This window comes from Parastagonospora nodorum, assembly GCF_000146915.1.
Source record: "Parastagonospora nodorum SN15 chromosome Unknown scaffold_6, whole genome shotgun sequence".
NCBI lineage: Eukaryota > Fungi > Ascomycota > Dothideomycetes > Pleosporales > Phaeosphaeriaceae > Parastagonospora > Parastagonospora nodorum.
The window spans coordinates 792,861-805,964 of NW_001884554.1; the positions used below are offsets into that span (position 1 = coordinate 792,861).

Below are 13,104 nucleotides of genomic sequence, written 5' to 3' on the forward strand. Positions count from 1 at the left end.
GCTTAGTTAAATGCTATCTTAAGCTTCTCTATATAAGAAATAAAGCGTATAGCTTATACCTTGCTAATAAGTATTCTACTACGTATAGCTAATAGCTTATTAGCTATATCTACTACCTTATAAAGCTATAGAGCAAATCTTTGCGCGTCTAGGTTAAGGATATATTATATAATAGTTTGCTCTTCTATAGAAGAGAGTTTCTAATAGTTTAGTAGTACTTAAGCTTAAGGCTTAATTTTATTAAGCTAATTAGAGAGCTACTAATATTATATGCTAAAGGCAGCAGCAGCGCGTTATAGGCTCTTAAATTAGCCTAAGATATAGGCCTAAAGAGCAAGATTAATTCTGCCTTCTTCATATAATAAGTTAGAGCTATTTTAAGATAGCATTATAGTTTATATATAGTGTTTGCAGTGCTAAGAAAAAGTAGCTAGCTTAATAATATAGCTAGCTTAATAATAGAATACGTTAGCTTTAGCTAGAATCTACTATAGTTTTAGAGAGAAGTAGTAATAGTAGAGACTATAGTTAATATAATTAGTATACTCTCTAATTAGTAATAATATTAATAGTAGTCTATGCTAATATAGCTATCTCTACTATTACTACTTTTACCTATTACTATTATATATAGATTATTAGCAGCTTTAGCTAGAATCTATATATTTTATTATTAGCTTTAGCTATAGAGACTCTAAACGCTAAGGCTTATTCTAATAGCATAGTTAATTAGCTGCTATAAAATTTAATAATCTAAGTTTAATTATTATTTATAAATCTTATACTTTTATACTAATTTACTATTATCTTTTCTCTAAGAAGATAAATATATAAAGATCTAATATAGTAATATATACTATATATTAGCACTGCTAGTAGAAGGCTAAAGATAGTATAATTTCTAGCTATATAATACTAGCAGCATAATAGCTTAATAGAATTAGATAAAAAGTTAAAATAGCGCTAGCTATATACTATATATATTCTTTTATTAAGAAGTATTTATTTATTTAGTATTACTAGTGCTATAGAGCTAGAAACTATATTAACACTAAGCATGCTTAGCCTCCTACTAGCAGTGCTAACGTGCAGTACTAACGATAGCTAGAATTAACTAGGATGCGCCTTAGCATTTAGAGACCCTATAGAATCTATATAGGTTGTTATTACCTTTAGCCAGAATCTACATAGGTTGTCGTCAGCTTCGGCCAGAAGGCTTTTCTCAGAATCTCATTGAAGCCAATAATAATCTACTTAGAACCGCCCGGCTGTCCGCGGAAGCTAGCCAGAACTCGACTGCAGAAGCCAATTTATCCTCAGTTTCGTCTAAAGTCTAGAAGAGAAGCTGCCGTCAGCTTCCGCTAGAAGCCGGCTATTCCTAGCGTCAGCTAGAAGTTTGGTTGTGTTTGTCAAACTCTAGATGATTCTACCCCCAAGGATAGATAATTGCTGAGGATAGCCTTGGATATATATAGGAGCCGTAGCGAGCTTTGCATCAAACAATACATCTTTTCGATGTATATTTATGTTCGCAGTTTGAATTACATACTTTGCATTTCCCATTATGTTTGGTCGGACACATAACTCGCGCACCTACATACGCGTGTCTACTAATGACGGCAAGTCCAGCCAAAAAGAACTATTATCACGATTCAATCCTCACCTTGCTAAGATAGCGATATGCGTTGCAATCGCCCTGGTTAATCTTGGGATCGGATTATATCTTGGTAGATTGCGTATTGAAACAGACAAGGAGATATTTGGTAAGACGCAGTATTCACGAAGTGTAAATGTCCTTTGTTGATCTAATTGAAGAACCATTCGGCCGTACCAAGAAAACTTTCGCTCCCATTTCGGTCTTTTATAACGACCCTTCCAATGCATCTGAGGTAGCATGGGAATCTTTGATACTATGTATGTATAACTCTTTTTGGAACAGACATTTGTGCCAGAACATGTGATCTTTCCTGCTCCTCTCCAGCTGCTCTACAGCAATATGCCTATCGACAGCCTTCTCTTACAACTCTTATGACATGATCCTAGATATGTTTAATAAGCTAACAGTAACATAGCAAATGGGGGATTTGTCATGAAACCTGAAGATCACTCTATACCGTTGAGCGTTACATTTTATCATCAATTACACTGCCTAGTAAGTACTTTAGGTCCTAAACATAGATGTGTCACTAATTCTATTTCAAAAGCACGCTCTACAACTATCGTATTATAAAACGAAGTACGAACTCGATATTCTACGAAACCATAGTATTCAGAGCGCCTTTATTGGAACCATTGATGTCGATCTACGGTCCAATCACATACACCATTGCTTCGATTACCTTATCCAAACAATTCTATGCGCTGCTGATACAAACTTGGAGCCTCCAGATCCCAATTATCCAAACATCACTGACGGATATTGGTCTGAGCGAAGTTGTAGAGATTATGACGCTATTCAGAAATGGGCAGAGATAATGGAGTGGAAAGCAGAGTAGGACAAGAAATCTAGTTTAAACTCGAGTATTGCAATCCAACGAGTAGAGAAGTCTTCTTTACCTCTTTTGATCGAGCAAGTTATGTTGAAGGCCTATTGTAGGCTAATAAACGTTTTCTACATTAATACCGCATTATTTCTACCACGACGCGACTGTTGCACACACAAGTAGATGAAAGTTAGTGCGACTCAGGCTTGGTTAAAAGCCAGCTCCACATGTGACACTAGCCCCAGATGATCGCGGTGAATAGCAGTGGGGAGGTGCAACTCGCTCCGTTATTTACCTTTAATGAAGTAGCTCAGGAACCAACAAGCAAGGAGTCACGCAGCTGAGTAGAATGTATTGTTGTGGCTGAGCAAACTTGAGAGAAAGGATTGTATTGATCACTGCTCTTCTAGTATATCAGATGAGCCGGCTTAGATATACAAACAGATCACGGAGAAACGTTAGTCCACTTCCTGAGCTTAGTCAGCTAGGTCACGTGGATCAGTACTTCACTGTTCTCATGTATCAATACTGCGACATATATCTATCTCGATGTTTTGTCACCCTATCAATCAACTATAGAATTGTGTATCCAGGATGTTGCGTGCGCATATGCCGCTTGAAGTTGTCCTTGCGCATGCTCTTCGCGCAAGATGGTTTAGGGCAGGTTGGCCGTCCAGCCGATTGTCCTCCAACCCGACTGCGATGTTTGTTCGACACCTTGTGTCGCTCGATGTCTTTGTTCAGGTCTTTGCGATTCTTGAGTTTGACTTGGCAGTCGGTACATTCCCAGTTGGGCTCGTGTCTCTTGCAGTGTTGACTGGTTGGTCAGTGTGCTTTCTATTCATGGAAAGGACTGTTCTTGACTCGCAGCGCCCGCAACGGGCCGTAGTACGACTACTACAGTCCCCTCCCATGAACGGAGTGCTAGCGTGGATCCGGAGACAAGGGGCAAGACAGGGGGTTTTGTCCAGTACAATTTTTTTGATTGGGATTGAGCCCTGGACATGCCCTTGTTGTGCTTACCGGTGATAGCAGTCCGTTCATGGGAGGGGAGTGTATAGGCCTCGGGTAGCTACGCTACTGCCCACCTCAGGGTGAATTACTCACGGAGGTGACGCTCCGGGTAAGGCCTACGAGCCGTATGCCGTAGTACTGCCAAGATCACGTGTTCTCATCGTAGGGAGGTTCTGATTGGCTCAAGGAGCTGGTGGAGGAGAAGGAGCCTGAGGTGGAGGAGCCCGCGAACGAGCTGGTGGGCGTTCTGGGGCCCTTGGGCGCGACCACGCGTCAGCCAGTCTCAACTTGGGCGCAAATCGCTAATAAAACTAGACTCCTTGTAGCCACCTAACGCCTCCGAGCCCTCTAACTGGCCTCTAACTCCACCGCAAAATTCCGACGATAACACCGTATTACCGCCTCCCGGACGATTACCATTACGTTTACGAGACCCACCCATTCACTCTCGGTTATCTATCGTCTAGAATCTTGAGCTTACTTCAGATCTCGCGGACGGCGAAAGCCCTGCCCACATTCTTGGCAGGTGTGCGGAGCTTGCTGGTCACTGGATTGTGGCAGTTGTTGGGCATGGTCTGAGATGGAAGATTGGGCCTCGAAAGAGGGAGGTAAGAGTTCAAAGGAGTGTTGTCACCGTGGTTCAAGTAAAACGCATTCAGGCAAAGGCGGGAATCCATCCTCGTCAAGTGGGGTTTGTGGCTCTTCCTCAAGGGGTATTCGAGACTGGGTCGCTAGCGGAAGACCAGTGTGAGGATCCGGACAAATCAAGCTCGGGTCAGCGTAAAGGTGATGTTCATGTAAATCTTCGAGCTGGAAGCTTGCTTGACTAAAGTCTGAGATTGAACTCTACCAAAAGGATGTAGCGATGGCTCCACACAGGTATTCCATGGGCAAGCACCAGGCTCGAAGGAAGTGGAGGCTGAAGAAGAGCGCCCGGGCACAAGAAGGAAAACGAGAAAGCACACGATGACTGACTGGAATTGAAGTGTAGCCTGATGAGGCAAAAAACTGCTAGGCCTCAAATTTAGCGTACTTTCCCCCTCGGCGTCATCATCTGCAGGCCGTGACATGTATTGAGAACAGCGCGACAAAACAGCAAATAGTAATCCAAATGCTTATCGGAACTGAAGCCTTCAAGCTTGGCCCTTCTTGTGAAATCGAAGCTCTCGACAACCCAACTCTTCGCGAACGTCGTCAAATTGTAATATCCTCGAAAAGCCTTCCATTTTGACAGCCTCAGTTATAGTCATTCTGTCCCATTTCAATTGGTGTAACTCACGAATCGTAGCGGCGCTGCGCGCAGTCTATCCTCACAACCAGTCTTCCTCCAAAAGTTTCCCAATGTATTCACCAAACCCCCACTCCTTCTCTTCCTCCCCCCTCATCCTCCCCTCCAACCCCCTCACCCCATCCCCAAATTTGCTCCTCGCCCACTCCTTATCCTCAACCTCACACACCACATACACTAGCACATAATAAACCCACTCCCAATCCTCACTGCTTTTAAACAACTTATTCACCGTATCGACGAGATAATGTCCGTACTGCTCCCGCGCGTCTACATCATCCGCCAGCGAAACTAATAATTTGGAGATTGGCCGGGCAATCGGCCAGTTTATGTCTTCGAGCCAGTGCAACAGACCGCCGTCCGGGGCAGAGGGGGGTATTAGGGGGGCCCAGGTGGATGGGCCGAGGGATTTGAGGTGTGTGAGGGTGGCGGAGTCGTGGCGATCGCGTGGCATGAGGGGATGTGGAGAAGGCATTTTGAATAGTTGTGATTAGGTTGCTGCATGCTTTTGATTGATATATATGCTGGATGTGTGTTCTGGCTGAATGCGGAAACCCGAAAGGTGTGGCGGAGTCAGTGCTGCGCCCTTGTCGGAGTTGGCGCCGGAGAAGGGCGACCGTCAAACATGTAACTATGTGGATTGCAATCAGTCCATGCCCTTCCGGTTGTGCAATCAGTCTGATCGTTGGCGTGAGTCAAATGGCGTCATACTTCGTGGTTGGAGGGCTATCAAGCTTTCCGGCGTTTGCTTCTACGCGTAGTCTCTTCCTTGACTTCGAGAACTGGATGCTCATCCTCCTGCGGCTCCTGCTTGATCATCTTGCGCTTTACAGTTTCTTTCTTGACAACATCCTCAATCACTGTCTCATTTTCTTCCTTCTTGATAACAACCTCTTCTTCTTTGACTTCAGTCTTGACAACCAGTCGTTCAGAAAAGGCCTTGAGATCGGCAGTGAAGAGCACTGAATGCGCCCAACCAGCTTCTTTTCCCCAGAACTTCCGGAAGAGATTGCCGATAGCAACGTACATGGCGGCGGTCATGCTGGTGTGTTTACCCTTGCCGAACTTGTAGTCGCGCTGGGCGATTTGCCACACGTGTGTGTCAACTGGAACTGCTTCGGACCAACCCAGACCGAACAGACATACGCAATCGGCGACTTTCGGGCCAACGCCGGATAGTGCCAGGAGTTCTTCATGAGCTGTCCGGTAGCCCTCGCGACCACCCTCAAGCAGGTCTCCTGCAGGCTTCTCGGTCATGCCAAACTGGGGGCACTCGGGGTTACTGAGGTCTTCCAGCCACTTCATTCCCTTCTCTTGTGAGACTATTTGCGCAGTCTTTGCGATGTATTTGGCCCTATATCCAAAACCAAGTTCTCTTAGATGCGCCTCAACCTTGGGACCTGACAGTGCATCTGGCGTGGGGAAGTCGTGGTATGGTACATCATCAATGTGCGCGATGAGCGGTCCGTAGTGCAAACAGAGGTTGTGCACCATGCCAGATATGCGGCTGATGTTGTTGTTACTACTGCATATAAAGCCTATCAGCGCCTCCCAGGCATCTTGACGCAGTATGCGAACACCAGTGAATTTTGGCGCCTTCTTTCGAAAATTGGCGTCAGAGGCTGCCCACTGCTCGTACAGCTGGCCAAGATTCGGCGCGAGGTTGAAGTAGTGCTGTATGAGGGCGAGAGTGTCGTCTTCTTCGGCAGTGACCGAGGGCGCATTCGAGGGTGGCGGCGTGGGAAGTTTCGAAGCAGGTGGTGGGTATATCGCGCGGTAGTGAAGAGACTCTGCATCCTGACGGAGAGATAGTATCCGTCCGTGGAGAGCACAGGACCAAACGTCTTCAGCAGATTTGCGCCATCTGATAGTACGTCAGATGTGCCATGGAGCTCGATGTCAAGTGCTGTACCTGAAAGACTGTCCGCAGCGCAATGTGGTGTTGAGGCACAATTCCGTAAGACTGGTAGGCAGTTTGTGCCATTCTGCAGCTCGTAGCGCCATTTCAATGTGTGAAGCACGAATTGAGGTTGCGAGTGGCCGTTCAGGTCCCTGAGCTACGCGGTCTAGCCTCGGTGCACGCCAAGGCGCGTCAGTGGAAGGCACGGACGCGGCCCAGCACTTTTACTTTCCGCGCCAGCAACCTCAACACCGCCAAAGCATCGCGTCCAAGTGCTCGGACAGCAGCGGGCAACCCAATCATCACCACCTTTTTGATCAGCGACTGCTAATTGCAGCTTCTGTACATATTCCACCGCTGCACCATTCCGCGCGGCTGTAAATCCTGTCAGCGCGCCCCAGCTTCGTCCACAGTAGAGCAAGCAGCACATAGCCCAGCATGAACGGCGACAGCTACTCCCGAGGTAAGCGATTGGCTCAGTACACGTACTGACTGGTGCACAGTTCCGCAGAGAAGCAAGACACTAATAACAAAAGCAGACGGCGGTCGGCAAGGCGGAAGGAGCAACTACGTGAGTGCCGACAAGACCCTCAACACCGGGCGCACACTAACCGGGCAGTCTTCGAGAGACGACCGCCGAGGAGGCGACCGAGGCGGTGATGACAGACGCCGCCGCCGATCGCGCTCTCCTCGCCATGGAGGTGGTGGAGGAGGAGGTTCTCGCCGCGACTACGAGGTCGACACGTACTCGTCCAGCCGCGATTACCGCGAGCGCGAGCGCGAAGACACATATGCCCGCCGCGAGACGAGGCGCGACGACCGGGGCGCGGGCGGTGAGCGCGGCGACCGCAGCTGGGGCGATTCGTATGCGCGACGCGACCGTCCTGGACGAGACCGTGGCGACCGCGACGACGACCGTGCCCCCCGACAGGACCGACGAGACCGACGAGACCGTGGCGATCGTGATGGCGGAGGCTACGGCGACGACCGCAGGCGGGGTGGACGGGATGGAGGAGGCTTTGGCGGCGGTCGTGGAGGCCCTCGCCAGCCCAAGGAGGAGTCGCCTCTACCCAACAAGGCGCGCGAACCCACGCCGGACCTCGCTCCCTTCACCAACATCCTCAAGCGCGAGCGCCGCATGACCCAGTGGGACATCAAGCCCGCCGGCTATGAGAACATTACCGCCGAGCAGGCCAAGCTGTCGGGCATGTTCCCGCTGCCTGGAGCTCCCCGCGCCGCGCCCATGGATCCTTCCAAGCTGGCTGCTTTCATGAGCCCCTCTGCAGGCACTGCGTCCGCTGCTGCCCTCGCGCCCGGTGCATCCAAGCAGTCGAAGCGTCTCTACGTCCACAACCTCCCCTCTGGAACCACGTCGGAGGAGCTCCTCGAGTTCTTCAACCTCCAGCTCAACGGCCTGAACGTGGTATCTGGGCAAGACCCCTGCTTATCTGCACAGATCGCCTCGAGCAAGACGTATGCCGCGCTCGAGTTCAAGACGCCCGAGGATGCCACGGTCGCCCTTGCCATGAGCGGCATTTCCATGCGCGACGACGGTGGAGGTCCAGACCGAAGTGGCCTCTCCATCCGCCGCCCCAAGGACTACATCACCCCATCCGCCGACGAGAACGCCTACCCCGGAGACGAGGTGTCGAGCGTTGTCAAGGACAGCCCCAACAAGCTCAGCATCGTCAACATCCCCACCTTCATCGAAGAGGAGCAGATCCGCGAACTCGTCGAGACTATGGGCAAGCTCAATGCGTTTGTCCTGGTCAAGGACATCAGCTCCGAGCAACATCGCGTATGCCGCCTCCTACTAATCTAGCGACAGACTACATTTGCTAATTTGTACTAGGGTATTGCCTTCTGCGAGTACGCCGACAACGAAGTCGTAAATGCTGTCATCGAGGGCTTAAACGACATTACTCTCGGCGAGGGCAACCTCAAGGTGTCTCGTGCGACCGTCGGTATGCAGCAGAATGCCGGTTTGGATGGAGGTGTCAATGCCATCTCCATGCTGGCTAGTGCAGAGCCGACCAGCAACCTCGAGCACGGCCGCGTCGTTTGCCTCATGAACATGGTAACATCTGATGAGCTGATCAACGACGAGGAGTATGAGGGTAGGTCGAACTGAAGTGTTGCTTACTAGAATACTACTAACGATCACCTAGAAATCAAGGAAGACATTGAGGAAGAGTGTCAGAAGTACGGACCCATTGTCGAGACCAAGATTCCTCGCCCCGCTGGTGCCCGCTCCAGTCTCGGCGTTGGTAAGATTTACATCAAGTACCAGGATACCGAGTCTGCGCAACGCGCCATCAAGGCTCTTGCCGGACGTCAGTTCTCCAGGAGAACCGTCGTCGCAACTCAGTTTTCTGAGGAAGGCTTCGACGTTGACGCGTGGTAGACGCCTCTGATACAACATCTCACTTTCTTTCGTCTTTTCGCTAACTGGCAGGGCATTCTGGGATCCAAGAAAAGGAGCGCGAGTTTTGTACAATAATTTGACCAGTAGGAACAGTTGAAGCCGACACAGGCATTGACATGAAAATGCGAAGGCTTGATGGTGGCATAGTTGGGTAGTCAAAATAGGCCTTGAGCATGAGTTCAGTACTAAAAAACACTCATCTTGAACGGACAGCTGTCGCATCCAGTGTGGCGCCTTCCCCATGCAATCTCACATGCATATATGCATGTACCCCCACCATACATGTCCCAAAACTAAAGCTCACGGTACCAACAGAACGACATCACCTCCCCTTGCAATGAAAGTCTCATCAAGATTTAACTCAACCTGCACTGTTCTGTTGTTCTGATTTGACTTCGAAGCGCTCATGTCGTTCATCACCCACGTCCTGGCGAGCTACCTAACCACCATCTCCAGCCTCCTCAAGACCCTCACAACGGTCGCCACCCTCTATCTTCTTATCTTCCTTCTCTTCCCACTCACCCAAAACTATATCCGCGCGCGTAGAACCGGCCTCCGTGTTATCATCAGTCCCATCACGCCATACAACTTGACCTGGCGCATCGCGTCATCCTCACTCAGACCAATCCTGCAGCACTGCACCTGGTACCGCGTAATCGACTGGACGTGTTGCTGGCAAGACGCCAGCCTAGCTTCTACCAGCGCCGAAAAGGAAGTATTAGTAGTCAGTCCCGGCTTAATCTTGTTGTGCACACGCGACGAGAAGACGATTGAAGGGGTGCTGAGGAAGTGGCGCGAGTTTGAGAAGCCGGAATGGGTTAATGGTATGTTTGAGAAGAGAAAGGGGAGAGGATGGCTGACGGGAAATAGATATTTTGGGCACTTTTGGGCGGAATGTTGATACAGTACGTATATGACTGCGTAGTGCAGTGAGGGTGTGGGATTGACGAAACACAGTCCAACGGCGACGACTGGACGCGCCACCGAAAAATCATCGCCCCATGCTTCAACGAGCGCGCAAGCGCTCGAGTCTGGATCGAGGCGCTCGCCCAGACCGACAGACTTGTTAAATCCTGGCTCGATTCCAAGTCGGGGGCGATAGTCGAGGGCATGAGTACCCTCGCGCTCAATGTCATTTCCGCCGTGGCGTTTGAGAATCACAACGTTAACGAGCCTACTGCAGGTCATACAATGAGTCTCAAAGAAGCGCTGACGACAGTGATGAGCACGTATATCTCGCCAATGGTGGAGGGCTTCATGCACAATCCCCTTGTGCGAATCTGTCTACCGCCCAGAATCCGCAGACTTTTGCGCGCTATGAGTGAGTTCTCGCAATACATGGACGACCTCGTCACCCGAGAACGCGCGCAGAGCCAGAAACACTCCGCCGCGCCGCGGAATTTAATCCAGACTTTGATCCACGCGAATGCAGCGGTTGATCAGGCCGGCAAGCCTCAGCTGTCAGACTCGGAGCTCAGAGGGAACGTCTTCCTCTTCACCATTGGCGGGCTGGAATCGACGAGCGCGACACTGACATACGCGCTTGCTTTACTCGCTGTGAATCCTGAGGTACAGGAGTGGGTGTATGAGGAAATAGACGGCCTCACTGATCTCTCTGACGACTACGGGAAGGTTTTTCCGAGGCTGGGGAGGGTCAGAGCGGTCATGGTACGTAAACAGCCCCCGAGATGAAGGAGGTGGGTGCTGACTTTTCGACAGTTCGAAACTCTCCGCCTCTTCGCGCCCTCCCCACCTCTTCCACGTACTTACTACAACCCTTCTCTTCCATGCGATATCCCTACCTCTACTGGCAGCGGCATACTCACGCTCCCCCCAAAGACGCAAATCATACTGAACTCCTGGCCTGTACACCACATTTACTCCTCCCTTTCCCCAGCCACATCCCCTCCGTCTACCGAATGGAATCCCAAACTCTGGCTCTCCAACGCCGCCCCCGAGAAATTTTTCCCCTGGGGTTTCGGCCCGCGGGTTTGTCCGGGGATGAAGTTTAGCCAGGTGGAGTTTTGCGCTGTGCTGGTGGGCGTGTTCGGGAGGGTGAGGATTAAGGCGGGAAGGGAGGAGGTGCAGAGGGTATTGGCGGGGAGTGTTGCGGATCCGTTGTTGTTGCATGTCAGGGAGGAGATTCGAGTCAGTGTTGAAGAGAGGGATTAGGGGTGAGCAGGTATCGGGGAGTAAACGCTTGCTCCTCCCTCTCCTCAGTTTCCATCATTAGATTTGAATATGCTGGTGGTCAGACTTCTGATCAAGATACTGACATGATGTGTGGCGTAGGGCTTGGTCATGCGTGGCGCTGGCGTCAGCATAACAACTCACTATAATCTCGGTGAGAAACACATGCCCACCTCGCTCATATCATCATTGTCTACTTCGGTAGCCAAAGGATCCTAAAAGTAAGCAGGATCTCACATATTTGTCCAAATTTGGCTTTTAGCTGGTGAGACTCCAGTTGTAGACTTGTTCCGAATACTGTCCTGTCATTCTTGGTATATAAGCTTCAGGATGTTCTTCCTGCAAGTTCATGACATTTATATTTCTATTCATCATGGCTCCTTATCTCGATCCCCTCAACCAAGCTTTTGCCGACGCATTTGCGAAGCAACCGCCCATTGAAGACTTATCACCTCCGGAGTTCCGTGTGACATTTGAAGAGCTGCAGCATCACGACAAGACTATTTCAGGTGTAACTCGCACAAGCTTCACGGTACCTTTTGAGTCTGGTGCCGAGGTATTCGTGTTCAGAAAAGACAGTATGAAGCGAGTAGACTCGTTGCCTGTCGTATTGTTTTTACACGGCGGGGCATTTATTGTTGGAAGGTACGCATATATCAGGGCTGGAGACTTGGTTACAACTGCTAACGTGAGCGTGTGTAGTGTGACTTCGTACGATAGCATATGCCGCGACCTAGCACTGCAGACAGGCTACGCAATCGTCTTCGTGGAATACGCCCTGGCACCCGAAGCAAGATGGCCCACGCAGCAGGAGCAATGCTACGCTGTATTGAAATGGATCACGCAAAATGGAGCGAAGAAAGGCTTGTCGCAAGACAAATTCGCAGTCGTCGGTGACAGCGCCGGAGGTATGAGGTCTTGATGCTGCCACAACACATTCAAGACACTGACACTCCCACAGGCCAACTCGCAATCGCAACCTCCATCCTCGCATCAACCCGCACCCCAAAGATCCCCATATCCCACCAATCCCTCCTCCACCCCTGCACCGACACACGTATTTCCGACAGGCAGACCCTCAGCGAATTCGAATTCTTCGCCGGTCCCTTACTTACCGTGCCATTCAACAAGAAATCATTCGCTATCTACATTCCCAACGCCGACGATCGCGACTCTGAACTCGCTACGCCCCTGAACATCTCCGCCGCGCATGCGAAGCTGCAGCCACCCACGCTCATCATTAACTCTGCGGTCGACTTGCTGAGAAGTGAGGGCGAGGCTTATGGAGAGATTTTGCAGCGCGCTGGGGTGGATTGTACGGTTTTGACGACGCACGGACAGGTGCATGATAGTGAGGTTTTTGAGGCGACGAGAGGTGGGCCGACGCCGAGGGCGGTGGTGAGGATGGTCGCGGGGGAGATCAGACATGCGCTTGGAGGGGGTTTTGGAGAGGAGGGGAAATCGGGAGAGGACGAGGGGATGGGCAGGGAGATGAAGAGGAGGAAAAGAGCGAGGAAGGACTAGGAGATTGCATTAGAATTTGGAAGTTGGTTGGATTGAAGCTGGGAATGTCCAGAGGTCGTGGTAGTTGCCATAGGTTCTCTAGGAGTAGCAAAGTGCACTACTCACAAGTCAGAAGAAGTCATAGGCAGACATCATAGATACTAAAATGATTGTTATTGCAATGGGCCTGCAGAAGTCTTTAGAAGTCTTCACCAAGTCCAAAAACTATAGGCCTGGCTCACAGATTGCGCAGGCCATATAATGCTCGCCGACATCAAGACGCGTACCTGACTGACTTCGC

The 13,104-nt window shown here is 50.1% G+C and overlaps 5 protein-coding genes across 5 annotated transcripts; 3 read left to right on the plus strand and 2 right to left on the minus strand.

The window, feature by feature from the left end:
• Positions 1-4,807: 4,807 nt before the first annotated feature.
• Positions 4,808-5,260, minus strand: SNOG_04459 (hypothetical protein; the record flags this gene model as incomplete). The annotated part of the gene is made up of 1 exon (XM_001794824.1): positions 4,808-5,260. One exon carries the CDS (start codon positions 5,258-5,260, stop codon positions 4,808-4,810), a length of 453 nt encoding a protein of 150 aa, XP_001794876.1.
• Positions 5,261-5,514: 254 nt separating this feature from the next.
• SNOG_04460 (hypothetical protein) lies at positions 5,515-6,581 on the minus strand (the record flags this gene model as incomplete). The annotated part of the gene is made up of 2 exons (XM_001794825.1): positions 5,515-6,459; positions 6,561-6,581. The coding sequence occupies 2 exons, from the start codon at positions 6,579-6,581 to the stop codon at positions 5,515-5,517; spliced, it is 966 nt and encodes a 321-aa protein (XP_001794877.1).
• Positions 6,582-7,123: 542 nt separating this feature from the next.
• SNOG_04461 (hypothetical protein) lies at positions 7,124-9,303 on the plus strand (the record flags this gene model as incomplete). Its single annotated transcript, XM_001794826.1, has 4 exons — positions 7,124-7,148; positions 7,225-8,483; positions 8,538-8,802; positions 8,854-9,303. 4 exons carry the CDS (start codon positions 7,124-7,126, stop codon positions 9,087-9,089), a joined length of 1,785 nt encoding a protein of 594 aa, XP_001794878.1. The 3' UTR covers positions 9,090-9,303.
• Positions 9,304-9,516: 213 nt separating this feature from the next.
• SNOG_04462 (hypothetical protein) lies at positions 9,517-10,802 on the plus strand (the record flags this gene model as incomplete). The annotated part of the gene is made up of 2 exons (XM_001794827.1): positions 9,517-9,934; positions 10,045-10,802. 2 exons carry the CDS (start codon positions 9,517-9,519, stop codon positions 10,800-10,802), a joined length of 1,176 nt encoding a protein of 391 aa, XP_001794879.1.
• Positions 10,803-11,673: 871 nt separating this feature from the next.
• SNOG_04463 (hypothetical protein) lies at positions 11,674-12,649 on the plus strand (the record flags this gene model as incomplete). Its single annotated transcript, XM_001794828.1, has 3 exons — positions 11,674-12,208; positions 12,262-12,615; positions 12,642-12,649. The coding sequence occupies 3 exons, from the start codon at positions 11,674-11,676 to the stop codon at positions 12,647-12,649; spliced, it is 897 nt and encodes a 298-aa protein (XP_001794880.1).
• Positions 12,650-13,104: the final 455 nt, after the last annotated feature.